This window comes from Zootoca vivipara, chromosome 11, assembly GCF_965207765.1.
Source record: "Zootoca vivipara chromosome 11, rZooViv2.hap1.1, whole genome shotgun sequence".
NCBI lineage: Eukaryota > Metazoa > Chordata > Lepidosauria > Squamata > Lacertidae > Zootoca > Zootoca vivipara.
In genome coordinates, this window is record NC_142594.1 from 39682345 (window position 1) to 39710308 (window position 27964).

Sequence of the window (27964 nt, forward strand, 5' to 3'; positions counted from 1 at the left end):
TTATACCACTGAAACAGTCATCGCTTCCCCCAAAGAATGCAGGAAACTGTTGCTTTTAAAGGGTGCTGAGAGTTGTTAGGACGCCCAAACATCACCTAGCATGGTGGGGAAAATTTCACCTAATAATTTTCTGTGTTGCACTCTTGTTAAATGACACATTAAAAAATCAGTCTAAAAATGTACTGCTTTTTATTAACGCCCAACATATTTGACCCTCCAGATGAACCCTAATCCCCAGATTCCCAGCTTTCATTTTTCAGAATGAGTAAGTTTATTGCATTTGTAGAACCTGAGATATGCAACACAAATGGACAGGTGTTATTCTTTGCAAAAAATATATAGCTTGATCTCTCCTTTCAGTGTTTTTCTTTGCCTCCCGCCCCACAGTGAGAATAATTCCTGTGGATGCCTGTATTCCTCTCCTGGTACAAGTATTATGCTTTCTTCTTAAACAAATAACTATTCTATGCATTTTGAATGAAGCAAAGTCAGTGTGCCTGAGCTGACAGAGACCCTGAAGAACATGGTTCTTGTTCTGTATAGATATCGTAACACAAGTGCAAGGTGGAGACTCCATTCATAGGAAATGAATCCATAATAAGCAGGATATAAAAAGGTATGGGGAAACATGCGACCACAGTAGGAAGGGATGGAGTGGTGCACTTCTTTTTCCAACTGTGGCCATCCAGATGCTTTAAGGAAGCTGAGAATCAAGGTCTGAAGGAACATCCCTCCCCCACCCCCGTAGTTTGAAGTGGTACAACCTGGGCCCAGGTTTACCATGTCAATGGTTACATAGTCACAGTGTCTTCATATAGCATTAAAACCAGGGGGTGGGGAGAAACAGCCCCAGGATTTCCCCACCTGAGCAAGAGTGGCTTCATCTGCTTAAGTACCTGGGTAATCAACAGGCTCCCCTTGCTGTGGCAAGTAAATGAGGTGATAGTGAGACTTTCAAGTTTGTTTGTGACTCATCATCCAGAGTCCTGCCTCTCCCTGCCTCTTGGTTAGAGTGTTGGACTAGGTCAGGACCTGGCAGACCAGGGTTCAAATCCCAGCCATGTTGGGGACCTTGGAGCAGTCAGACTTTCAGCCTAGCCTACCTCACAGGGTTGTTGTGAGGATAAAATGGGGAGGAAGAGAACTATGCATGCCACCTAGAGCAGCTCCTTGGAGGAAAGGTGAGCTCTAAGTGTATTAAGAAGATTGTGTGTCCTTTCTGAGCAGGGCTGGCTCTAGGGGTAGGCTGGGTGGCGCTGGGGTGCCGGAGCAATCTTCGCGCCAGGGCGCCCGAAATGCTTGAAACGGCCCTGTTTCTGAGGATGCTTGCCAGGATGGAGGATTGAGAGGTCAAATTTACATGTGTAAATGTACAAGTGTGCCTCTGGCCCCGCCCACCGGCAGCCTGTGGCCCGCAGGAAAGTTGCCCAGAAGAAGAGAGTGAGGCCCTCGAATTGAATCACGTTCCTCACTTCTAGCTGGGCCACCAAAAACCTGATCATGCTGTCACTGAAAGTTTGTGTGTCACTGTCTTATCCCAAAGTCTTAAATCCCTGCTGAACAAGGATGCAACTTTCCAAAGATTTCATGGGTTTCTTTTTAAAAAGCCACGGTGATGTCTTTGTGGCTCTCTCTGTGTGTGTTGACAAACAGTGCGCTGAGAGAATGCTACCGCCCGGCTCTGTAGGTTTGCCAAAGAGGCTGCTTTCCTTTTTCAAGCCGAAGCGAACTTAAGGAAGCCCACAAGGTGTTCAGGAAGGAGGAGGCGGAGGCGGAGGCGGCTTGGAGAACTTGCAGGGAGAGCTGCTCGCTCCCTTCAAAGCCAGCCGAGCGCTGGAGAGGAGGGGAAGGGAAGGGAAGGGGAGGGGGGCGAGGCATCTCTCTCTCTCTCTCTCCACCCGGCCTGCTCCCTCCGCACCGCTCCCTCCTTGCGGGGCTCCGTCCCGAGCGCAGAGCGCACCGAGGCCACCATGGGGGCGGATGAGCCCCAGGGTAAGTCGCCGGCCGGCCGAGCGGTTGCTTCCCCCCCCCTTCCGTCCATCACCTCCTCTTGACGATCGCGGTGCCTTGTGCTGGAAATCTGCCTCGGGAGAAGAGAAGAGACTTCTCTCTCTCTCCCCCACCTCCGCCCTCCTTTTCCAAGCCGGCCTCGCTGTCACGTAGCCGTGCGATTCTAGACTGGGGCGCCTCAAAAGTTTCGCTCGTCGTTCCCCAACCGATTTTTGTGTTTGTACGGGGTGGTGGTGGTTCCGCCTGCCTTTCCCTTCTCGCCATCTCTCACCCATCCCTCTATGGAAATGGACGGAGGGTGCGGTCGCCGACTGCACGTGCCGGCAGCCCGGACGGTGGTAGCCTGGCAGATTCGGCGCGGCGCTGCCAGGGCTGGGCTGGAAGGGTGCGTAGAAGGGATAGTAAAAACAACTCCTCTCCAAATCTGGATGCCAGATACTCTCTTCTCACGCTCTGCAATGTAGTTGGTGGAGTGTCTCACTCAGAGTTTATGTGTGTGTGTGTTTGGTGAGGGAGATTATCTAATTGTTGCTCCATTTCACTCCCCCCACTTTTGGGGGAAGGAGGGTAGAATTAAAGCGGTGGCGTTGCACCTGAGAAGGTCTTAGCCCAGGAGCAGGTTTTCACTATTCAGCTGATAAGTAACGAGGCTTGGTTTGAGCATGTGCAGAGTGCCGTTCTTTTCACCACAAAGAGCCCGTCTGCTGGCTGGTTTTGAAGCCTTTGCATCTCTCTGGGGGGGGGGGAGGAAATGTACTTCTGCATCTTATCTACCTGCTCCCCCTCCTTCAGTTTGTGAGAGAAGCAAATAAAAATCTTAGATGATTTTAAGTTTACCTCCCACACCCTTCCAGGAATCAGGGCTGCCCTTCACTCCCTCCTTCCACCCTCCATTTCATCCTCACAACAACCCTGTGAGGTAAACAGTGTGCGTCACCCAAGGAGCTTCTTGCCTGAGTGGAGATTTGAACAGTGGGTCCCCACTGCACATCCCACACTTAACATTAAGCCACACCAGTGGAATGAAAGGAAATCCCTGAGAAGTTTTGGTGAGTTTCCTTTTTACACAGGGCTGGATTTAGGGTTAGACAACTTAACTGACCGGCGCCTGTGGTGCCTTGCTTGGAAGGCAGTGCCTGCCACGGACTAGCTGCTTGGCTGTAGTACCGTGTTTCCCCTTTTTTAAGACACCGTCTTATAACTTTTTTTCCTCAAAAAAACACACGGTGGCTTATTTTCAGGGGGTGTCTTTTTTTTTAAGTGCTGGTACAACTGGGTCCCACTGGCTCAGGACACTCGGTGCTCTCTTCCGCGCACATTATAAACACCACACTCTAGCCTACTGTGCTATCCAGGTTTTGCTGTCAACCAGGCTGGCAGCAGCTCTCCAGAATTTCAAACTTGGGGGTACCTGGGGGTTAAACCTGGGATCCTTCTGCTCCCCGGGCTCTCTCACGCCGGCCGAGGAATGAGGAGGGAGGCCGTGACCCGTCCCGCTCTGAGATGCTTGTGAGGGAAGCGCGAGGGGGACGAGGCTTGGGCCCATGCCCCTGGCGTGCGCGCGCGGCTGAATGACGAGCCGAAGCGGAACCTTTTCTCTGTGGGGGGGGGAGACGCGCGCGCGCGCGCGCGCGCAAACACACACACACACACACACTGAGAGAGAGACACGCACAGGGAGAGAAAGAAAGAGACGCGCGCACACACACACACACACACACACACACACAGAGACGCACGGGGGAGAGAGAGAAAGAGACGCGCGCACACACACACAGAGAGAGACGGACGCACGGGGGAGAGAAAGAAAGAGACGCGCACAAACACACACACAGAGAGAGATGGATGCACGGGGAGAGAAAGAAAGAGACGCGCACAAACACACACACAGAGAGAGACGGATGCACGGGGAGAGAAAGAAAGAGACGCGCACAAACACACACACAGAGAGAGACGGACGCACGGGGGAGAGAAAGAAAGAGACGCGCACAAACACACACACAGAGAGAGACGGATGCACGGGGAGAGAAAGAAAGAGACGCGCACAAACACACACACAGAGAGAGACGGATGCACGGGGAGAGAAAGAAAGAGACGCGCACAAACACACACACAGAGAGACGCACGGGGGGGGAGAGAGAGAGACGCGCGCGCGCGCACACACACACACACACACAGAGACGGACGCACAGGGAGAGAAAGAAAGAGACACGCGCACACACAGAGAGCGTGCGGCTGCAGCACACACAGAGAGCGTGCGGCTGCAGCGCTCACGAAGCAGCGCTGCACTTAGGGGAAGATGGCCAGGGAGGGGGGCTGCGGGGTCAAGGCAATGCGTGAAAGGGAGGGATGGCGAGGAAGAAGTGGGGAGTGAAGTGATCGGGGCTTTAACATGCCCGCACGCGCAAAAGGGAGGCTCGGAATATGGAGATCGGTTCTGGCTGCTTCTCTTAAAGTGCCGCAAGTAACGAGCCTCTCTCTCTTTCCTCCTGCCGCTCGTGCCCTTGGTGCTTCGTGCGGCGCTGCTTCACGCTTTGTCAGCGCTGCAGCCGCCACCGCTTCTGGGCACCCACCCGACCCCGCAGGCTTCCTCCTCCTGCCGCGGCCGGCATTGCAGGAGCTGGGTCCTGCTGGCTGGTGCTCCGTGCGGCACTGCTGCACGCTTTATTGGCACTAAAGCAGCCACCGCCGCTTCCGGGCACTGACCCGACCCGGCAGGCTTCCTCCTCCTGTCGCGGCCGGCATGCTGGGTCCTGCTAGCTGGTGCGGAAGTATGGCTTATTTTCGGGGTATGTCTTATAGCTCTCAAATGGTTAAAAACCCTGCCATGGCTTACTTTCTGACTACGTATTAAAAAAGGGGAAACACGGTATCTCACTAGCAGAAACAATAGCATTTCTATATGGTCTGAAGAAATGCAGATTTGCAGATCTGAGCATGGACATTCCTTGTCTTACAGGACAAGAGGAAATTCATGTCTGCAAATTGTGTGATGAAATGGGCTATCAGTGCAATAATGAAAAATGTATTCCAAGCTTGAACTTGGTGCCCTCCAGCCTGCAGGCTGAGGTTGTAGTCCAAAAAATTGGGTAAATGGAGAATCGTTGAGCTCTGAAGAAGATTGTTTTCTAAATGCATATTGAATGTCAGTTTCTGAGCACTACTCTTGAGATTTCCTGCTCCTGTTTGTTTTATGGGTAAGTTGAATCTTCCATGGAGATCAGGTGTGCTGAAAGAATGCAGTCCACTCTCCCAAATAACAAGTACCTAGCAAATGTCATTCTTGGTACAATTCAGAAACAAAATGTTTTCACCCATGGTGAAAAACAGTATATAAAGGGGAGCTTTTATATCAGTGAAAATGTTTTGATTCTCAATGTTTATATCTGAATGGTTAAGATATTTGTTATACTTGTTAAAATTGAGGACTTGAGTCAGAATTTGTAAGGGCTCCTCTAGATCCTAATTAAGGGCTTAGATTGAAAAGTGCAAAGTCAGAATGAAGGAGAGTGCCTCTGACCATATGCAGAGTGGCCTCTCCTGGACTCTTATCTACAAGTGAGTGTAGCCAGCTCATAAGCAGCGGGTAAAAGGGGGCAAAGCTTTTTATCTGGTTGAATGCTGATACCATTTTCTGTACACTGTTTTAAGTGTAAAGAAATAAAATGAGAAAGGAGAAAAAAGTGAGATGCAATTGCTTTCCATTAGCAAATTACATAAACGTATGAAGTACCCCATCCACCTGGCCACGCAGTCTGCTTGTGCCTTCAGACCATTGGCCCATCTTGTTGTCTGTACTGGGTGGCAGCAGTTCTCCCAGGTTTCAGAGGGGAAATTCCCAGCCCTACCTGGAGAAACCAGGGATTGAACCTGGGACCTTCCGCTGAGCTAAGCCTCTTTCCCATCACTAATATAGTTTATTGATACATGTAATATTTCCAGCTCCTTTTTTTTCACAGTTTTGGGTTGGTTCGTGTGCTCTTAAAATCCTCTTAAACTGGGACATGTGATACTTCTGGTGCTCACAGAGTGATAGGCATCAAGTCTTAGAGATCTAACACTTAAATTAAAGCATACAAAATTCTCCATGCCGGGATCTTGCTGCCTTTGCATCCCTGGGGTGTTTATTGTTTCCCCAGCTAAAGCTCTGTCCAGAGCTATGCACTATAAATATATTGAATTAAATGCTTGTTGAAGACTGCAGTGAACTCCAGTTCTCCCATTCTCTGCACCACTCTTCCAAGATGTAATCAATTTCAGCCATAAAATGCCGCACACTTGTCTGCTATTTTAGGCACATTTAGTTTATAATAGTCAGCAATGTTGACACAGTCAGCTTTAGCTGAAAAAAAATAATGCAGCTTTGAACAAGTATAGGTAGGGTTTTAAAACTTCATAGCCTACGGAAAGAGTTTAATGAAACTTATGGTTCCTTCAGTAAATGCTGTAAGTTGGTTTGGGGTGGACTGTGGGGGGTGTTGTTTCATCATCATTTAATAACCCCCCTTTAAGACTGTTCATTTCTGGGTCAGTCTTGGACAAATTGGTGCAGAAAGATACATCTCATCCCACCCCAAGACTTTGTGATAATAATAATAATAATAATAATAATAATAATAATAATAATAATAATAATAATATATTTATACCCCGCCCATCTGGCTGGGTTTCCCCAGCCACTCTGGGCGGCTTCCAACAGAAAAATAAAACACAGTAATCTATTAAACATTAAAAGCCTCCCTATAACAGGGCTGCCTTCAGATGTCTTCTAAAAGTCTGGTAGTTGTTTTCCTCTTTGACATCTGTTGGGAGGGCATTCCACAGGGCAGGCGCCACCACCGAGAAGGCCCTCTGCCTAGTTCCCTGCAACTTGGCTTCTTGCAACGAGGGAACCGCCAGAAGGCCCTCGGTGCTGGACCTCAGTGTCCGGGCAGAATGATGGAGGTGGAGACACTCCTTCAGGTATACTGGACCGAGGCCATTTAGGGCTTTAAAAGTCAGCACCAACACTTTGAATTGTGCTCAGAAACGTACTGGGAGCCAATGTAGATCTTTCAAGACTGGTGTTATGTGGTCTCGGCAGCTGCTCCCAGACACCAGTCTAGCTGCCGCATTCTGGATTAGTTGTAGTTTCCGAGTCACCTTCAAAGGTAGCCCCACGTAGAGCGCATTGCAGTAGTCCAAGTGGGAGATAACTAGAGCATGCACCACTCTGGCTAGACAGTCTGCAGGTAGGTAGGGTGTCAGCCTGCATACCAGATGGAGCTGATAGACAGCTGCCCTGGACACAGATTTGAGCTACGCCTCCATGGACAGCTGTGAGTCCAAAATGACTCCCAGGCTGCGTACCTGCTCCTTCAGGGGCACAGTTACCCCATTCAGAACCAGGGAATCCTCCACACCTGCCCGCCTCCTGTCCCCCACGATCAGTACTTCTGTCTTGTCAGGATTCAACCTCAATCTGTTAGCCACCATCCATCCTCCAACCGCCTCCAGGCACTCACACAGGACCTTCCCTGCCTTCACTGGTTCTGATTTGAAAGAGAGGTAGAGCTGGGTATCATCCGCATACTGATGAACACCCAGCCCAAACCCCCCGATGATCTGTCCCAGCGGCTGCATGTAGATGTTAAAAAGCATGGGGGAGAGGACAGAACTCTGAGGCACCCCACAAGTGAGAGTCCAGGGGTCTGAACACTCATCCCCCACCACCACTTTCTGAACACGGCCCAGGAGGAAGGAGCGGAACCACCCACCTCCCAACCCCTCTAGACGGTCCAGAAGGATGCTATGGTCGATGGTGTCAAAAGCCGCTGAGAGATCCAACAGGACTAGGAAACAGCTCTCACCTTTGTCCCTAGCCCACCGGAGATCATCAACCAGTGCGACCAGGGCAGTTTCAGTCCCACGATGAGGCCTGAATCCCGACTGGAAGGGATCCAAATGGTCCGCTTCTTCTAGGCGTGCCTGGAGTTGTTCAGCAACCACTCGCTCAATCACCTTGCCCAAGAATGGAAGATTTGAGACTGGTGATGGGAATGAGTGGGAGGTTCTTCACGATGTAGATTGCAAGCAGATGGGCCACAATGTGGGGAGCAAAAGGGTTCAAGCCCCCTGCCACACAGGCATAGATCCCAATCTTGCTAGCCTTCCTGTGCTTTTAGTTTGTTGCTTAAAAGCTAGTTGCAGTTGCTAGCGTGTTTCCCGAAAATAAGACACTGTCTTATATTTATATTTCCTCAAGAATACACACTATGGCTTATTTTCAGGGGATGTCTTATTTTTTTAATTACGTGTCCAGCCTCGCCTCTTCTTTGGTGCCCTCGAGAACTGCGCCTATCACTATGTCTTATTTTCGGGGTATGGCTTAAATTGCGCAAATGCTTAGAAATCCTGCTACGGCTTATTTTATGAGTATGTCTTATTTTGGGGGAAACAGGACAATTGTGCCAATGTTGCCAATAGTGGATGGAGTGGTGGGGCAGGGGTAGGTTAGTGCAGTGCAAACAGACTGGTAAGAGCGTCTGATGGGCTTTGCTGGTGCATTTGCACCATGCCTGCCTACCCGCCCCCTCTTTTTCCTAGTGACTTGCCTGTCAGGCGGTAAGCTGAGCCCCGCCCCAACACCACATCATCAGCTGTTGCCCTTCAGATATTGTTGGACTGCAACTGGACATCAGACTCAGGCAAAAAAGCCAATGGTCAAGGTTGGTGGAAGTTGTATACAACAATATCCGGAGGGCACAGGCCCTTGCATGGGACCTGAAGCTCTTCTAGTTGTGCTGTGCTTAATTTGCTCCCAAGATGGTCTGTGATAAACTGATCCAAGAGTGGATGCAATTTGCATGCCGCCCAGTGTGCCAATCAACCCCTAGATTTGCATACTATGTGACATGCTACTAATGATAGTAGTGGGTGAGGAGGAAATAACTCCACATTCCAGAAATAACTGTGCAAATAAGGCCTTGATCCGTTAGACCACTCTTCCGTAATTGCTTGCTTGTTTCGGAGTAGCCAATGAGACGAAAGCAATTTGAGGATCACCACTTTATCCTCTCCATTTTTGACAGATTACAGTGGTATATTGTATTGTACACAATTAGACTTGTCTCTCATGATCTAAGGAACACAATGGGGGGAGTAAACAAAGGACTTCTTGTTTTATGAAGAGGAAAGCAAATAATCTTTGCAAAACTGTGCTTAATTATGGTGAGATCGTTGAACAAATACTTTTTTTGGACTGTGTCAAAGCAGCCACCTGCACAAATGCAAGCCTCATTTTGGCCAGAGTATATTTATCTTTGGGGTGATGGTTTCTGAAGTTCTTGGGAGAGGTGACCTGCTCATTGTGAAACGTGGCCTGAGTCTTCCACGTTAACAGATTTGGCTGGAGTCCACCCTAATTAACTTTGAGCTGGAGTGCATGTCTGTTTGATGGAGGGGAATACAGCACAGCATGCAATCATGGCTGTGTTTAAACTTTTCCTTTTCTGAACTCTCTCAACTCACCGAGAGCTGCACCTCCAAAGTCCTTTGGGCCTTGTAGCAAAGCCATGTATTTGGGTTTTAACAGATGTTGTTTTCCACTCCTTTAGTGGAAAAGGTTATCTTGCTGGCTATTGTGCATTGTTTCAAGGGCCCATGGCTTGGCAGTGGAATGCTGGGGTAAGCTTGCTCGCTTCCAGCTACAAAGGAAAGTGCAAGTCTTCAGCGGCCTCAGTGAACTCTGTAGGATCTAACTGTAGATGACTGTGCAGGCTGATGGGATCTATTAACATGCATGGGAGGCCTGGCCAAGTTTGTCTCGAGAGCACCATTGTAGAAAATGCAATGGAACAGTAATCATTATAATAACAGACGCTGAAAGATGGCTGCATACGGTACATAAGTTTTTGACTTCTAGAGCAATTGGTGGTTTACAGCATCCACACACACCTAGCATACACTTACAGGTCAGTCTCTCGCTAATGGCTTGGCACCTTGATTTCTATCATAGTTGCTTTCCAAAAGTTGCAGCTGATCATTTTGGGGAGCACAGGATAGCTGAAGGGAGGAGGACTAGGGTAGCAGACTTTGCTTAATTGAACTTGATCCAAGCCTAACAATTTTTGCATGTGGTATAGTTTCCATTTTATTGGATGCATGAAGGGCTGTCCTCGGAAGGCAGGCATATATCTTCATGGGTGCAGAGGAAAAGAAATGGCATGCATCCCCATTAGTTGGCAATGAAATGCGAAAAGTATAGCCTGAAATTCATGCCTTAAAGCTATGCAAACTGGAACCATTCAGGTGAAAGGAAAGTAACATGGATTGCAATCCTCCCAACTAGACCAGCCTGGTGCAGGAGTCCTTGTCTTCCTTTATTTGTGATCATCCTCTTTTTCTCCTAATTCTCTTTAAAAAAGAAAAAAGAAAGGAGACAAAGCTAAATCCTAGGTGACTTGAGCTGTCAGAAAAGAGCTGTTGATGCTTGAAGCTTGTCACCTTGATTGTATTATGGAGCAAACACTTCTTTCCTCTTTTTGTGGGGTTTTCGCTATCCAGGGTTTGTTCTTGATGACTGCGATTTGTCGGGGATGGGAATTTCACCCTCCACCAGAACAGTCGGGGAATCAGGTTTAATTCCAACCATAATTTCAGTAGGCGCAGCAGCTCTTTGTTTTCTTTTCAGTCTAGTTGGGAAGGGGCATTATGGTACTGCTCTTTTGGAGCACTGTGTTGGTAAGAGCAGAAACCACTCTCCACTCTTGTTACTGGGAAGGTGAGGGGGGGCAGCTCATTCCTACTGATGGGGATCCCATAGGTTACTGCAATTTATCTCTATGTACAGAATGAGCCAAGATGTAATAGGCAAGCCTTCTGCACATTCTTCACCTGTCACAATGATGGTAGGGCTGGTATAAGTCAAGGTGCCTTCTATCAAAGGCCAGCCAAGTGATTCTAGCATCTAGGGCAGGGGTTCCCAACAAAATTTTCTCGAGGACCCCTCATCGAGCCGCTATTGTGACAAGGACCCCCATTAATTCCTAATCCTAAAATTAAAAAGTGAGAGCCAAATTAAGAGTCTTTTTATATTTTATATTTATACGTTTTTTACAGTTCTTCCTCTTCATCTGTAGGCCTTTGTCGTTTTAACGAACCACTTCTTAACCAACGGTCCATTTTTAACTACGCGAACTGTAGCTTCCGCGAAAAACAACGCTTTGTTTACAAACACTACTGTTTTGCAAAGAGGCAGCGCGCGCCAGGGAGGAGGGAGGGGAATGGAGAAGACAAGGTACCTGCGCAGTAGCGCACAAATGAAGCCGACGCGCGCAAAGCATCTTGGGGAGGTGAGCGTTATTAGAATGCGCGCACTGCCTCTTTGCAAAACAGTAGTGTTTGTAAAGCGCCACCTAACGACATACAGCAGAACTACTGCCTCTATCTAATTCTAGTTTTGCGCTAGACTCTGCTCATGCAGGAAGCGGCCAAAACAAAAAATCTGTTATCATACGAAATATATTTAATATATTTTTTATTCTAATAGCATCTTGCGGACCCCTTTGGCATAGCTCGCGGACCCCTGGGGGTCCCCGGACCACCTGTTGGGAACCACTGATCTAGGGCAAACTGCTTCTCCAACACCTGAAAAATGCTATAGCTGCTACAAAAAGTAACATCAGGGGCAGACTTGGGTAATACTGAGCCCTGAGCGAGGACAAAATTTGGCACCCTTCCCTCTCTCACTTTCCGTTCTGCGCCTGCACCCAAGTACATGATGTCATTATTTTGTGCCCCCTTGCATTGGTACCCTGGGCAGAGGAACCGCCTGCACTGTCCTAAATCTGGTGCTAGCAAATTAAATAACCAGCAATTCTCTGCCCTTTCACTACACTGAAAAATCAGCTGCCTTACCAGAGTGATGAGGCTGACTGGGTGTTTTGCTTGTAGTGTAGATCACATACAGTAGTGCTCTCTGAAGCACATCTGTAACACCAGGGTAGTAAATATTGTCCCCACTTTACAATTGTCCCATTCCAGTCTCTACATTCAGATTTTCTTTAGCATAAGCCTGTGCTTATGTCCTTACTTAAAACTACTTGAATACTGAACATGCCATTCTTTTCTGTCCTAAACTCAATGAGAAATACTTTAAGCAACCGAGGTTTGTCATTCAGCAGGGAGAAGCAGCAGGATACTCAATTCAGGGTTGCACTCCTTATAATTTTGAATAGAGTTTGAGTCTCTTGGGTAGGGTCTCACTATAGTTCCAAGTTATACATTGTTTTCTTGCTTCCTTCTCCATTCCACCTCTTTTTCACCTTCAGTGTTTTAACCAAGGACACTTGTGCTTCTCCATCCCATTGTGTAAGGCACACCTGGGCACTGCTTATCTCTCTGGTGGCAGTAAGCCTCCCTTACTCCTTCCCTCATTGCTCCCTCTATAACTCTGTAGAGAAATATTGGTATCTAATAGGCAACTATTTGGAACTTCTTTTTTGCAAAACAAGGTATAAATATTCTAATGCAGGGTTTCCCAAACTTGTATCCAGCTGTTGTTGGACTACAGCTCCCATCACCCCTAGCTTCTGATAGTTGGCCTGGCCTCTCGGTTGATTAGGGTGGGGAACTGGTGGCCCTTCAGATGTTGTTTGACTTCAATTCCCATCATCCCCAGTCAGCACAGCCAATGGACAAGGGTGATGGGAGTTGTGGTTCAACAACATCTGGAAGTTCATGAGTTGAAATTCCTGCTCCCTTGGCCGTGGCATGAGCCCCATGAGAAGAGTTTGGATAGGACTCTGAAATTAGCCAGGCCTTCACTATGGGTAAGCCGAAATTTCTCTGAATGATGGAGTTACCCTGAAACAATAACAGTCCTATTCACACATTGTGATGAACAAAGAGGTGACTGGGGTGGAAGAATTATCCACATTCACACATTCAGTTGAGCATGTATTTTAATTTATTTGAAATATTCATAGGCTCCCTTTCAGAGCAAAATGAGCTCATCTGCATGCAGCTGTGTGTGCACATTGTTCTTACCAGCTTTTGTTGTGTACACACACAGGTTACATGCAGATGTTAAGCAAAATGCATGAAGGTTTGGAGTGGAATGGGGGACAGCATGTTCAATCCTGTCCCCCATCCACTCACCTCAAATGCAAATTAACAAGGCTATCTCTCTGCAGTAACAAGATAAACAGCTGGAGAGACATGTGGAATTCACTACAGAGGTGAAAAGATGAATATTGCAACATTATTATTTCTTAAATTTCTGACCCACCCTTCCTATCCAAAGGGCGGTAGACAACGAAGTAGCAAAACAATACTGCTAAAAATAAAATGAAAACTTATTTAGGACATTTAAAAATATTAAGAACATCTATTTTTTTTTAAGGTCCCATACCCTCATAGCTAATAATTTCACAGTTGCTAGGAACGGTATCTATCTTTCAGCCATCAAGTGAGCAGAATTGTTAAAATTCTTCCTGAATGTTGTTAATGAGGACATGTCCACCGAGAATGAGTAGGGCATTTCATGGGTCAATAGCAGGTGGGCAGCCGTGAAACCAACATTTGGGGGGTGGAATCTAATGAATGGTGAAATTGTCCATCAACCGTTGCCTAGAGCCAGGTTGATGTTTTGTATATTTGGTCAAGGCACTCTGAAGTGTGCCATAAGTAAGCATTGAAATAAGTACAGTGGTACCTCGGTTTACTCCTGCCAACCTAGCAGTTGGAAAGCACGTCAAGTGCAAGTAGATAAATAGGTACTGCTCTGGCGGGAAGGTAAACGGCATTTCCATGCGCTGCTCTGGTTCTCCAGAAGTGGCTTAGTCATGCTAGCCACATGACCCGGAAGCTGTCTGCGGACAAACGCCGGCTCCCTTGGCCAGTAAAGCGAGATGAGCTCCACAACCCCAGAGTCGCCCACGACTGGACTTAACAGTCAGGGGTCCCTTTACCTTTACCTTTACCTTGGTTTAAGAACAGTCTGGTTTAAGAACAATTTGGTTTACAAACTTCGCAAAACCGGAAATAGTATCTTGGTTTGAGAACTTTCCCTCGGTCTAAGAATGGAATCCGAATGGTGGAAGGGCACCAGTGGCGGGAGGCCTCATTAGGGAAAGCGCGCCTCGGTTTAAGAATGGTTTTGGTTTAAGAACAAACTTCCGGAACAGGTTAAGTTCATAACCCAAGGTACCACTGTACATCAAATAAGTATTTTGGTAACTTTCTAACCATAAACCTGTGATCATTTCTGTTGCTGATACAAACGTGTCACAAACAAATTCATTTTGATAGCTTTGTGGCATTACCGTAATTTAAATCAGCTTGACAAAAAAAATCCCCCAAACGTCTTGTAAATTGTCCCAGAAGACAGGACAAGTAAGCAGGCAGAGCATTTGGATCTTTATCTCTTGGCGGCTCAATGTGTAGTCTCTGTCTGTATCCCAATCAACAAACCCTTTTTAAACAAGTGTTTCCCAACCTTTGGACTCTATCTGTTTTTGGACTACAATTCCCATCACCCCTGACTACTGATCTTGCTAGCTAGGGATGGTGGGAGTTGTAGTCCAAAAACAGCTGGAGACCAAAGGTTGGGAAACACTCCCCATTTAATTCCCACAATGAATGTACTATTTTGCGTTTTGATCCTTTTGATCGTGGAGCCCAAGTTTTATGACTCGTGTTGCTTGCCATACAAACATCTTGATGGATTCTTCATTAAAACATTTCCTCTCACTCAATGACCAAATGCAGGTATTGTGACCTTGTAGCAGTTCATGTGAAGGATTTTTGGGGAGAGGTGGGGGAGAGAAGGGGTGGCTTGATGTAGTCTTCCTCTTAATTCCCAAGATCTTATAAGTTAGGTGGCAATTGTAATCAATATGAAAGAACAGCCTATTTGGGTTAGTGGATTTTCTTGGGGTGGGTGGGAGGTATTGACTCTATATTTCCACACCAACATACACCTCAAACGTGTTCATTGAAGACTGCGAAATAGGAGTTGCGCCTGGAGGAAATATACACTCTGCTGTGCCAGATAACTAAAGGAGGCTGTGACATCTCTCTGGAATGCCAGTGAGCACTGCTTAAGCCTCCCTGCTCTCTCTCCCCCCCCCCACAAGAACGAACTTGGCATGTTCTCTTTGGAGAACTTTGTCCAGTGATAGGTGTCATTAAAAACCAGCAGAATTTATTTTGATGCTGGTGTTCTTTTGTTTTCAGAACTGGTAGAGGTGGATCAGAAGGAATAAAATATTTCTGTCTGAAGTTCTTTCTTGAGTTGATTCTTCGAGCAGGGAAAGATAGGTTTAATTAATGAGATGATACGGAGGGATGGGCCAGGAAGGAGAAGGCTATCAAGAAAAATGAGCCTTGGGGCTCCAGAGAAAGATGAATTAGGGGGTGCACAGGGGATAGAGAGGGGGGGATCATTCTGTTGTGCAAGCACAAATCCTTGTGCTGAGTGAATGATCTCCTTAGTGCTACGGTGGGAGCCAGTGCGGTGCAGTGGTTAGAGTGACAGACTAGGAGCTGGGAGACCTGAGTTCAAATCCCTACTCGGCCCTGAAGCTCTTGGGGTGACCTTGGGCCGGTCACTGCCTCTCAGCCTACTTTACAGGTGGTTGTGGGGATTAAATGTGGAGGGAGAGAACCCTGTATGCCACCTTGAGCTTCTTGGGGGAAAAGGTGGGGTCTAAATGCCAGAGACCAAAATGGACAGAGCAATGGCCAAACTGTTTTTTGCAGGTTTAAAAAGCAATCTGAAAACCTGTTTTACCAGTAGGGAAAACAAAATGAGTGTTCACACCACACGAGCCACATCTTTCTGTGATGAAGTTCACAACACTCTTGTGAAACTCATAAAACCCCACATGTACACAACCCTGTCCCCAGCCTTACTTTTCTTAACGGCATTTACTCAAGGCAGGGATTATTATGAAGATAATGAAACAAAGCCAACGTCTGAACTGGATGTGGAATAACTGGGAAAAGGTCCAGCTTTGCAAGGAGGCAGATTTGGCGCTACTTTCCTTGTGTGAACTGTGCCATCTCTGCAGCGTCTGGAATGCTTTGCTTACAAATGCAAATAATATGACAGTCCTGTTCTCATGCTTACAATATAAAATGCATGTCATAAAAGGAGAAGGTATTGGGAGGGAGGAGGAAATGAGCAATGTTTCTTAGTTACTGCATTCTTGCAATGGCTAGCTGGAATTGAAATATTTCAAGGAGAGGAGGAGTAGCAGTGTAGGGTAGAACTGCTGAAGGATTTCCAAAAGGATATCTGCTCAGGAACTCTTGATTTCTTTTAAAATCTCATCTTTATCTTTTCTCCAAGGATCTCAAGGTGGCAACCCTGGTTCTCTCCCTCCATTACATCCACATAACAACCCTGTGAGGTAGCTTGGGTTGAGAGACCAAGACTTGCCCAGAGTTGTCCAATGAGCTTTGTGGCTGAGTGGAGATTTGAACCCTGGTCTCCAAGCTCCTATTCTGACACTCTAACCACTACATCACACCAATGAAAAAGCCCTTGGTTTCTCTCTCTCTTCCTGATGGATCTTATTACTCACCTCATGACTGTTGCATGGCTTACTATTGGCAAGACTCTAAATGCAGACCTGTTTGAGATTTGAGATGCCGGGACTTAACATTAAGGGAGAAACTGACAGCTCGTGTACAAGAGAGCCGAACAGACAATAAAGTCTACTTTTGAATCAACCTGGCATAGTTTTACTTAGTATTCAACATCCATAGAACACATGGTTATAGGCAGTGCTTTTTTTCTTAAAAAATGTTTAGGTGTACTCTCATTTTCCTACTCTCATTGAAATACTGCCCCTCAGTGAGGCCAAACTTAGATTCACAAAAATTTTAGGGGTATGCGTCCCTCCAGAAAAAAAGCACTGGTTAAAGGCCTCTGGGAACACAGGGCAACTTGTGGAATGAAACTTTACTTTAAAAGTTGAAATGACTTAAAAGTGAAATGTATTTAAATAGACATTTGGTGCTTGGGAGGAGAGAGTTCTTGGATACATACTGTTGTACAGAAGGGCTTTTTTTAGCACAGAATCCAGGGATAAAAGAAAGAAAGATGGAGGGACCCCCCCCCCAAAAAAAACACACACCATGTTCTGTAATGTTGGAGACTGATGTGCTTTCTATCGGCATCAAAGGAGCTTCAGTAGTTATCTTGGCAGCTGCGAGCTGGTCTTTGCCAGGGCTGTGTCCTGATGGCTATCTGTGATTCAGCACCACCCATCTACTCAAGAATCCACTGTGTTCACCTCAGGTTGACTTCCTCTGACTGTGCTTGTTACTACTCTCTCTCTCTCTCTCTCTCTCTCTCTCTCTCTCTCTCTCTCTCTCTCTCTCTCTCTCTGTGTGTGTGTGTGTGTGTGTAGCACCCCTCATTCATCATTGTAACAACCACAGACCATGGCTTTTTGGCTTTTTCTTTAAGGAGACCCCAATCACACACCTCAAACTGTGTTCCTTTTGTTGTTAAATTGTACTTCTGGCCACAATTGAACGTGTGTTTTGTTTTTCTCCCACGTCTTCTCCTCCACCCCCATCCTTTAAATATTATTTTTGTTATCTGTGAAAAATGGGAGGGTGGGGCTTGGGGGATAGATGCTGCATTGTTTTCATTATATTTTCAGTTATTTATGCAACTCCAGGGGCACATCAGCAAGGAACATCCACGGGTGGTGCCTAATAAATTAAAAGTGTTGTTCTATCGTTCTGGAGAGTAGAAGCACATTTGTTTTGTTTGCCTTTTCTCGGAAAAAAAATTAAGTGCATAAACAAGATGTAATTTTATTTATTTATTAAATTTATATACGGCTCTTCCAAAGTCACTGCTAACTTGTCATATTGATCTCTGTGAGACAAATATGACTAACTTTTACCTGGATTTGGGCCATTTTTTTTTCCTAAAGTAAATGCTGAGGGTCTCAAAATGCCAAATTATAAAGGTTGTGCTCTTTCAGTTCTCAAAATATAGGCAATCCCATTCTTCTTAGCATTGTGGGTCGGAAGGACACCACCCAGCAGCACTCAGCACCTACCCTAACATCTCTGCTGATGTCAGTACTGATGTCTCTTGCTGCTGTTGTATGTATATACAATACTAAATTTATTTTTCTAGTTATGTGTTACAAAATGTCCTCTTCCCCCTGCCCCCTGAAATCTCTTCTGTGGATTAGCAACTTCCATTTAGTGTGTGAATGTGTGGCTTTTACAGACATTGCTGAACTCCCAGCTCCCATCAGCCCAGCCAGCATAGCCAGTGGGCGGGGTTAGTGGAACCTGGAGTCCATCACTGTCTGGTGGGCTACAGCAGGCATAGGCAAACTCTGCCCTCCAGATGTTTTGAGACTACAGTTCCCATCATCCCTGACCACTGGTCCTGTTAGCTAGGGATGATGGGAGTTGTAGTCCCAAAACATCTGGAGGGCAGAGTTTGCCTATGCCTGGGCTACAAGTTCCCCACCATGCTTGATTCAGATAATAAATGTTCAGACATTTTTTGTTGTGCGAAAACCGCCTTGAGAGAAACAGCAATGTGTTGAGATGAACAGGCAAGCAAATAAATTTGGCATTGGAGAATGACGTGTTGTTTTCTTTGACATTCTCCTCCAGGCATCTTTTTTTTTTCCTTTTTGCTCACTTATTAGAGAGATAGGAACTTAGGAGAATGGCCTGAGCTGAGTGCCTGCATGTCGCACTTCTGCATCAAGTGACATTCCTGTTAGCCCTCATTATGGCCTTAATCCGGGGGAAGGCATGAATGTTGCTCCAGAATGATTCCTCCTCTTTGAAACAAGCCATCCTAGTGAGTTGCAGGAGAAGGGGAAAAATCAGTAGGACGATGGTGATCTCATTGCTTCCTCTCTTTTCTGCAAGGGCTGGGTAAGGAAGTCCTTCTTAAAATATAAGCATGTCCAGTGTAGCTTGGAGATAGCTAAAGAGGGTCTGGCTCATGTTTCCACAAAACTGCTCTGGCTTAAAGTTTGACAAGTCGGAAACTCTGGGGAGATAGCCAGCATCCTGAGGAAGCGAAATCGGCTCTGAAATCTGTGATGTCATTGGCAAGCAAAACAAAGGAACCCCAGGAAGGTACAATGTTTTCCCAGACTTTTTAACTCTTGCATCAGATTAGGAAGGTTGCATGTTCAATCTCAGCCAGTTTCTGATGGGAAAGACCAGGGGTCCACACTGTTAGTTTTCTTGCTTTGTTTGCTGCTCATTGGACATTGCTTTTAATGCACACTACATTGCCTGCTTGAGATTATAATTATGAGCCCCTTCAGATGTCCCTCTTATTGTGCATTCATGATGATTTGCACCCATGGTGGTATTGGGGCAGTTATATGTGTTACAGAAAGCTAACCCCATAACTGCTGTCAATAGATGCTTAATGGATCTTTGTAAGGTAGGAAGTTCAAGACCTTAAGAGAGGTGCAGAATAGGGAATTAGAATGTTTAATATAGCTTAAACAATGGAAAGTGGCCTTGTAATTTGTATGGAATGTTCCTTTAGATTTGAGATTTGATCCAGCAAAATTTAATGTTTTGGGTATATTAGACTCCACAACATTTGTGGAGACAGAGATGGGAGGTGTAATACTGAAAATGCCTCTTTGAGGCATTTGATGTGGGCTTGTCCAGTGACATATTCTTTTTGGTCTGAACTCATCCGTATCAATTGTGTAAAGTATTGGCGAAATCCTAAATGTTTACAGATGTTCATGTACTTTTAAATTTCATTCCTATAAAATGGGGATTAGCAGCAGGACAACAAAAGCCCTTAAAGCTGCTAGGAGACTTTGAGCCTGGATGGGAAAATATCCACTGTCATACAGTGATCTGAGGATCTTACTGCCCTGGCTACATGTGAACGTTATTTCCTATAGACATCAATTTCACGTGGACATCTGGAGGTCTTACATTAATTGAGATATTTAATGGATGTACTAACAGTTACTGCATCCTTTTTATTTTTATTTTTGTCTTTTCTTTGTTAAATTTGCAAATTTAAATTTAAATAAAATTATCACAGGATAGTATCAAGGCAATCCTGCTTTCAATACAGTTTGTAAAGATTTTTTTGGCATGCATTCGACTTATTCCTAATCATTGCATGTCCCATAGCTCCATGTTGAAATCCTGTAATTTTTCATACCACAAAAAATTAGGGGTTTTGTTTATTTTTGCCCCACTTTTGCTGTGTTATACACTGGGGAAGCATTGCAGAACAATGAATACAGCAGAATGATGTGTACATGGGCCAACATAAATCCATCACGGTTATAAAGAGATGCTGCAGAAAACACTTGCAAAATAAATAAATAAAATCACACCATTTGAGGGTGGGGAATCTATGTCAAATGGTATAAAGGGAGCAAATGAGATCAGGAGGACAACATTGTTTCCATGTGCTGCTCCCTGCTTCTGTAAACTGTGGGAAGTTTTAGGGACATCAGCTTTATTTCTGCTTGAAGAGAGAGTAGCGGTGACTGTGGACATTTTTGTGATAGCTGCTTGTTTCCAAAAATACAGGTTGAGTAGGAGAGTAGGCAAGTATGCAGACTGATGGTACTAATCTTGAATGCAGCATCAGTTCAGTTCTCCAGAAGCAAAGCATAATGTGTATGTGTATGGTTCTTCCTGCTAGCTCATATCTCCCTTGCCAGAGATACATTCCAACTCTTCTAGCCTCCACCCGTATGTGTGTGGTGTGCCACAAAAATTACCTCCTGCCATAAATACTTACCCGAGCAATGCTTTCTGGCTAGCAAAAGCTGTTGAGCAGAACATCTGCAGCTGGCTCTAGAAAAGGCCACCAGCCATTAGCAAACAGTCCACCGTTCAAAAAGATTATCTTCTCTCATAGCTTTGACACAGTCCAAACAGTCCTTTTGTTTCACCATCATTTGGAGAGCTGCAAACGAGTTGCCTTTCCATGTTATTTGGGAAGCGATGTTTAACAAGTTTCCTGTTTAACACTTTGAATATCATTTTCTGGAGCACAAAGGACCTGTTGGGCATGTGCAGGACAAGAGTTCTTGTGCCAATACAGAGTTCTGCAAATATTTAAGAGATTGAAGTCTAGCCAGATGGACTTGGGAATCAGATCAGAAATGCATGAGTCTGGGTTGTCTGTTACTTGTTTCATTGTTTCTTATCCTGTGTACGTATTTGTGTGTTTCTCATCTCATATTCAGGCTTAATTCCACAGCGTTTATTCCACAAAGCTCCACTGGGGCAGGCTGGGGGAGAAAGATATTTTTGACAGGGCTTGTTTTTTTTTTCATTTCGTGAACTTCCAAAGCCAGCAATACACATCTAGAAGTACTGATACTGCAATCAACCCCCCTGCTGCTTTGGCATTTCAGACCAGAGTAGAAATTCAGCCAGGTATTAGCACACACTCATACTGTCCCTGCTATTGGGTTTGTGAATGTGTGTTGGGTGAGACAGCACCTTCCTGTGTGTCTGCCATGTTTAGAGAATGGCTACATAGCAGTATGAGCCAGAACCAGCTTGCTGTGTATGGTAATATAGAGATCCATGATGCAATTATATTTATTTGTAAATTATGTAGCTAGATTTGGGCTCAATATAACCAATCTGGGGGAGTAGGGAGGGAATAAAAGGTTGAATATCTGATACAATGGCCACAGTTTACTTGTAGTGCTCATACAAACTATGGCTTAGGGGAGGGGTGGGGGTGGGGAAATGTACAGGGACATTGTATAATATTTAGTTTTCATATAGTTCTACTATATGGAAAAAGAAACAGAGTGGGGTGGAGAGAGAGAGGACAATGAAAGCAAATAACATGCCTGCCAAGCTTGATTACAAAACACATAGCAGATTATAAGACTGCATGAGATCGTATTGGTTGTAAGTCATTTTGGGTAGCCTTGCGCAAGATAAATGACTAACAAATGTAACCATCATAATCATCATCATTGTTTTTTGTTGTTTTTGTTATTTCAGAACCTAACACATTTTTGTTATTTCAGAACCTAACACAAAGAATGACATTTAAAAAATAATGTTCTTACAGTACTTCCTTTTCTGCTGTCTTTGTTTTTCTTGTGTACAAATGGGCGAATGAAAATTAGGAGTTATGCAGAGGCAGCCCATTAGTCCATCTATCTCCATATTGTCTGCACTGACTGGCAGCAGCTCTCCAGGGTTTTAGGCAGTGAGTCTTTCCTAGCTGTACCCAGACTTGCCCATGATTGAAGCGGGGAACTTCTGCATGCCAAGCATGTGCTATGTAGCCCTTCTCATTGAATTCCATTTCGGCACATATTTCAGTTCTCTATTTCCAACATTAATTGTTTCACATATCCCTGGTTCCACCCCTTCCCTAAGAACCCTGGGGGTCATAATTCAGGGAGTTTAAGGTATCTAACAGAGAAATGTCTGCATCCCCACTGAACTACAGTTCCCAATGGCTTCTTGTGGTGAGCTGCAAAAATGATGGTGATGCTGTACTTATTTATACAGCACTAATCGGGGTGCTTTGCATAAATTATCCTCACAGTATCCCTATAAAGTGGGTCGCTATGCTGCAGGTGGGGAGGCTGAGAGAGAATGGTTTGCTTAAGGTCATCCATTGAATTAGGGGCAGAAGTGAGATTTACCTGCTTTACTACATCAGTTCTTAAGTTTAGATTTACAGCTCAAGTTTGGGTCTGTTTGTTCTTCACACTGGGGTGACCTCTTTTCCCTTGGCAATATGAAACCCAAGGTACCATTTCCAACTTCCAAGATGAGAATCCTGCTCCCAAAGAGACCATCTTGGAGTACTGTAGTTTGTGTCTTTCAAAAAATATTTGTTTATCACTCTTCACAGCTAGCTAGCCAGGTTTCTTGAAAGTCTGCATAGTTATCGTGGGATGGTTTTCATCACCTTGCAATTTTGCCGCTAATGATTTACTTCCACTGCCAATTCTTGGGGGTCTCTCAAGAGCTTCTTAGATTCTATTTTCTGCCCAGGCAACAATGTGTCAATAGCCGGAAAATGGACGCTGCACACAAAACCATTCCTGTTAATTTATATACTACCAGGAAAAGCACATTTCTTCCTCGCACTTGTGACCTGTCAACGCCATGCTGTTGTTTACGGTGTTCAAAGTGGATCTTCCTCTTGGAGGGTGAATTGTTCTAGCAGCCAGCTGTTCGTCCATGTTCTCTGCTTAGGAGTTCCTCACACAGTCCCAGGTGTTTATGCTTGAAAAAACAATTAGGGATGGAGAAATAATTGCAAGTTGCCCTGAACCAACCTCTCCATCTGTTAGAAGGCTGCTCCAGAATTGGCAGCTCTTTCTTCTCTTTGCCACCTCCCTTCAAGAATGGGACTCCTTGCATTTGCAACGTCTGCCGCAACTGACAATGACTTGCTCCTGTGTGGATTTGGCTGCTTTTAAACTTCTGCTGTGCCTCTGAGGACTACTTGGAACTAGTTCAGCTTATCCTTCTGGGTCTCTCTAGCTGGTCCCCAGCCCTCTTCTTAGCCACAACCCCTCTCTCCAGGCTGCCCCCTGGACAGTCCCTGCTTAACAGCCTCCTCAGATGTTTTTGCTTGGCTGGCACATATCCTTGAATTCAAATAACGCATCTTGTTTGCCTGGATGGAGTACAGAGAAGGGAGTGTTGAAAGTACCCTAATGTGAAAAGGGTGGAGTTTTCCATTTGTTGCTCCACGCACTTTTGTCTCTGGCCCCCTCCTGTTCTGACATGTGGCCCCACAAAGGTTGCCCAGAAAGGAATGTGGCCCTTGAAATGAAGATGGCTTCCTGCTTCTGGCTTAGATTAGTGCTTCCCAAATTTGGGTCTCTAGCTGTTTTGGGACTACAATTCCCATCACCCCTACCTAGCAAGACCAGTGGTCTGGGAAGGTGGGAATTGTAGTCCAAAAGCAGCCGGAGACCCAGGTTTGGGAAACACTGGACTAGATGATGGGAATGATTCTTTTCCCTTGCCAACCTGGTGCCCTCCAGATGTTCTGGGCTGCAATTCCCTTCAGCTTCAGACAGCAGAGGCTGTGTAAAAACACCTATGAATTCAGACATGAAGGAGATGTTACTCTTTGCAGTTTTGTCTCTCCTCATTCCCCAAATAAGTTTTTTCCTTTAGGATGCATATCTATCACCAATTGGCTGTGATGTCCAGCATGGTGAAATGGCCATCATAGATCAGACTCTCTAGGCAAAGCTTACCTCCTAGTGTCTGGCATTGCCTCAATGGCAACTTTTTGCAAAGGATGTTTCATTTCCAGGTGCAAGAGCTAAGGCATGCCCATGCACATGTAAATCTCCTTTTAAAAAGCGGCTGTGGGGAAAGTAACATTGGAGTTGGCTTTGTGGTCTTGGAATTGCCCTTTTATGCTTTTCAACTTCCAAAGTCCTGTCTTTCCTTTTCATTTTTGTATGGTTGGCTTATACCTGGGCTGAGAAATGCTATGCACCTGGGTGTCTATGAAGTTCAGGTTGGCATCTAGGCATTTAGTAATTTTCTCCCCAGAGCTGCAGAGGATTCAGGAAACAGTATAGCAAACCAAGTGGGTAGACCCAGCCACATGCAGCCAGGAAAGACACATGACTTATGCATGGACCTTCAGGTTGGTCATGCTAGCAGAGGCATTTGATGTGGTCGACTCTTTGAGTTATTCAAGTGTATCAGTGCTGGGCTTTTGCCTTTGAAATGTACTACCAGTGTTCTTACATAAGGAAGAGCTACAAAATGTATTAAATGTACATAAGGAAGAGCTACAAAATGTATTAAATCTCAGCCTTTTGGTCCAAGACCATTCAAGACAGCTTTTATCTCTTTGCCATGAAATACCTATCCAGACGCTCTGGGTTAAAATCCCACCTCAGTCATAGACTTGGTAGACAAGTAATAGAAATTCAGGGATCACAATTCATTGGCACCCAGCCTCAATTCCCTAAGTATGTAACAGTAGCAGCGTACCTTGCATGGAGATTGCAAGAAGTAACCAAATAAAGATGGTAAAGTACACCTTATGTTAACAGAATTCTATAAATTATTATAGATTTAATGGCGATTTAATGAAATCTCTCTGCATGCAGTTAGATCTTTTATATATGTATATATAAATTGAGGTTGGTTGTCTGCTTTGGAGTATGCCTTTCTATACTCACACAAGTCCTTTGCGTTCTCTTTTTTTAGTGATGGGCCCAGTTCGAGAGAACTTCCAGGGGTACCAAGGTGAATGAAGCCAGTGCAACATGTTCAGCGTAGAAGATCTCCTGATTTCTCATGGATACAAATTGTCTAAAACCCCCACCAATTCATATGAGAACAGAACTGATGGATTCCAGCAAGAGATCACAGATAGGAGAGTTGGTCATAGAACTGTGAATGGGTTCCCAACAAACTCTGGAGCCAGTCTTGGCAGCAAGAAGACAGTAGCTAAAAGCTACCTGAATGACAATGAAGCTAGGCATGTCATCCAAGGGAAGCAACTGGGTCCCAGTTACCATAAAGACTTCTCGAGTTTGGCTAATACTCATGCTTCAGAAGGACGGTAAGTTCCCCCCTTCCCAGGTTTTCTTAGACATGTGCAAAGCCAAGCAAAAGTCTCAGTTTAGCTTTTCAACAGCCTTGATTTTGTTAAGAGCAACTATTAATTTGTTCTGCTTGTGACCACCTCCAGCCTTGACAACCAGTGGTTGTTTTTGCTAATAATACCCTCTTTGTGTCTAGCCCTTAATCAGAACAGGGCAGAGAGAGACTTTGGAAACATCCAAAGCATCTCTGAATAAGTGAGTTTCTTTGCTTATTATGCTATCAGTCCGTTGATGGTTCTAAGTGAGTATCTCAGTAAGATTGTGATGCAGAGGATGTCCAGTCAGAGATTGGATTTTCCTGAACTGGCTTGTCAAAAGCTTGGAGGACAGGGGAAAATAAGAACTGGGGAATGTAGGATGGTATGAACAGCTGTCTTTTTTCCATTGGTCCATCAAGCTCAGTATTGTCTAAAATTCTAATCTAAACTGATTGGCAGATGCTCTCCATGGGTGTCAGGCAGAAGATGCCCCCATGCTTACCTGTAATGCAGGGGGTTGAATCCTGAGATCTTCTGTATGCAAAGGAACCAGTGCAGTGGGGCCAGGATTGGTGTATGCTCAGACCGTCTTTCTACCGTGAGCAACCTGGCCGCTGAATTCTGGCCGCTGAATTCTGGGCCATCTTCAGAGGGCCCTCTTTTAAATTAATACTTGATCAGTGTCATTAATCAGTTAATGCATTTTGCATAGTGAGCTTTAAAAAATGTTATAGGAGTATCAGTGGCGGAGCTTCATGCTTCGCCACCAGGGGTGGAGAGCAGGCGCTCTACCCCCAGGCACATGGTGCGCGTTCTGGGGGCGCGGCGCATGTTCTGGGGGCGGGGCGCGCATTTGGGGGCGGGGGGCGCCATCTGTGGGGGCAGCTGCAATAGCGCCCCAGGGATTGCGCTGCCCAGGGCAGCGCGCTCTTACCGCCCCCATCTCCCTACACTACTGAGGAGTATAGCCTAATGGGTAGATAAGAGAGAGAGAAATTGCTTGGGGAACCATATTGACGTAAAGAAAGAAACCTTTATTATTATTATTATTATTATTATTATTATTATTATTATTATTACTATTACTATTACTATTACTATTACTATTACTATTAATTATAATATTTGTGCCCCACCCATCTGACTGGGTTATCCCAGCCACTCTGGGTGGCTTTTTCTCAGTACATATTTTACCTCAGTACAGGTAGCTTCAACCCAAACTCAGCCCTTACATGTTACCCCTTTTAGGGCGCAGACATTCCTTTTAAATTAGTTTCATACCAGTGAAGTCAGCTGTGTGTGTTCTGTCCAAAGAGGGCCATCTTTTCTCAGGAGCATTTGCGGACTGTGGATAGCTTTGTCACCACTTCAGAAAATGGCGCCGCTACAGTTGCGCTTCCCTGCAGCCGACTGTCCATGCACTTTTGAACTGGGACAAATCGTCCTGGAAGGGGTGTGTGTTTGTGTTTGGCAGGAGACACATAGCAACTCCGCTCTGGCAGCCGTCTGCCAGCAACAAAATTTTGAACAAAAGGAAAGACAGAGATTATTTTAAGAGACAAATGCTGAAAATACAGGTTGTGCTCAGACAAAAACGGAAACGAGGACTCCTGAACAAATGCTTTCTTCCACCCACCCCCACACTGTCACTCCTTCTGCTAGTGCAGGACTTTAAAAGTGTTTCGATCCTGGTTAAGTAAATGGAACCCATCTCTAGGTTTCAGTGCAGTGTTTTCCATCACTGTTTTCTTTCTTTCTTTCTTTTATGTGGAAAACAGTTTGTGCAAAATGACCTTGTTGCAAAAAGAGTGACAGCTCAAGATAGATAGAGCTTGTTTTCAAGTCTTCCGTCTCCTGTTGTCATTCTGGAGAAAGGCTGCAGTGCGTAGTTAAACTATGGCACTCACTCCCACCAGAGGCAGCGATGGCCACCGACTCAGATGGCTTTTTAAAAAAAGGATTGGACAAATTCATGGAGGTGATGGCTACTAGCTGTGATGGCTGTGCTTCACCTTCATCACTAGAGGCAGTAATGCCTCTAAATAGCAGACCATGGAAACCACCGGAGAAGAGAGGGCTCTTGCGCTTGGTTCCTGCTTGTGGGTTTCCCACAGGCATCTTGTTGGCTGCTGTGAGAAAAGGATGCTGGACTAGATGGGCTTGATCCAGCAGGCTCTTTTATTCTTAGCTCACTAGTAGAGCTAGTGCACACAGAAGGTCCTGAGTTCAATCCACGTGGGCCTGGGAGAGAGCCCCTGCCAATCTGTGTAGACAGTGCTGAGCTAGATGGATCAGTGTTCTGACTCCGCTTCCCATGTCGTACACGAAACCTTAAGATGCAGAATGATCTGAAGGCACATGAGG

At 45.5% G+C, this 27964-nt stretch overlaps 1 protein-coding gene and 1 long non-coding RNA gene across 2 annotated transcripts in view; one reads left to right on the forward strand and one right to left on the reverse strand.

Moving 5' to 3' along the window:
- Positions 1–1812: 1812 nt before the first annotated feature.
- Positions 1813–27964, forward strand: part of JCAD (junctional cadherin 5 associated) — a 36579-nt gene continuing 10427 nt past the window's right edge. Inside the window, exons 1-2 of the mRNA XM_035129234.3 lie at positions 1813–1992; positions 25222–25579. Of these exons, the coding sequence (XP_034985125.3) occupies positions 25281–25579 (299 nt within the window). The 5' untranslated portion in view covers positions 1813–1992; positions 25222–25280. The remainder of the gene's footprint in view (positions 1993–25221; positions 25580–27964) is intronic.
- Positions 23069–27032, reverse strand: LOC148684273 (uncharacterized). Its single transcript, XR_015946264.1, has 2 exons — positions 26882–27032; positions 23069–23259 (listed from the first exon to the last, which is right to left on the reverse strand). It is a non-coding gene; the product is annotated as an uncharacterized LOC148684273 (long non-coding RNA).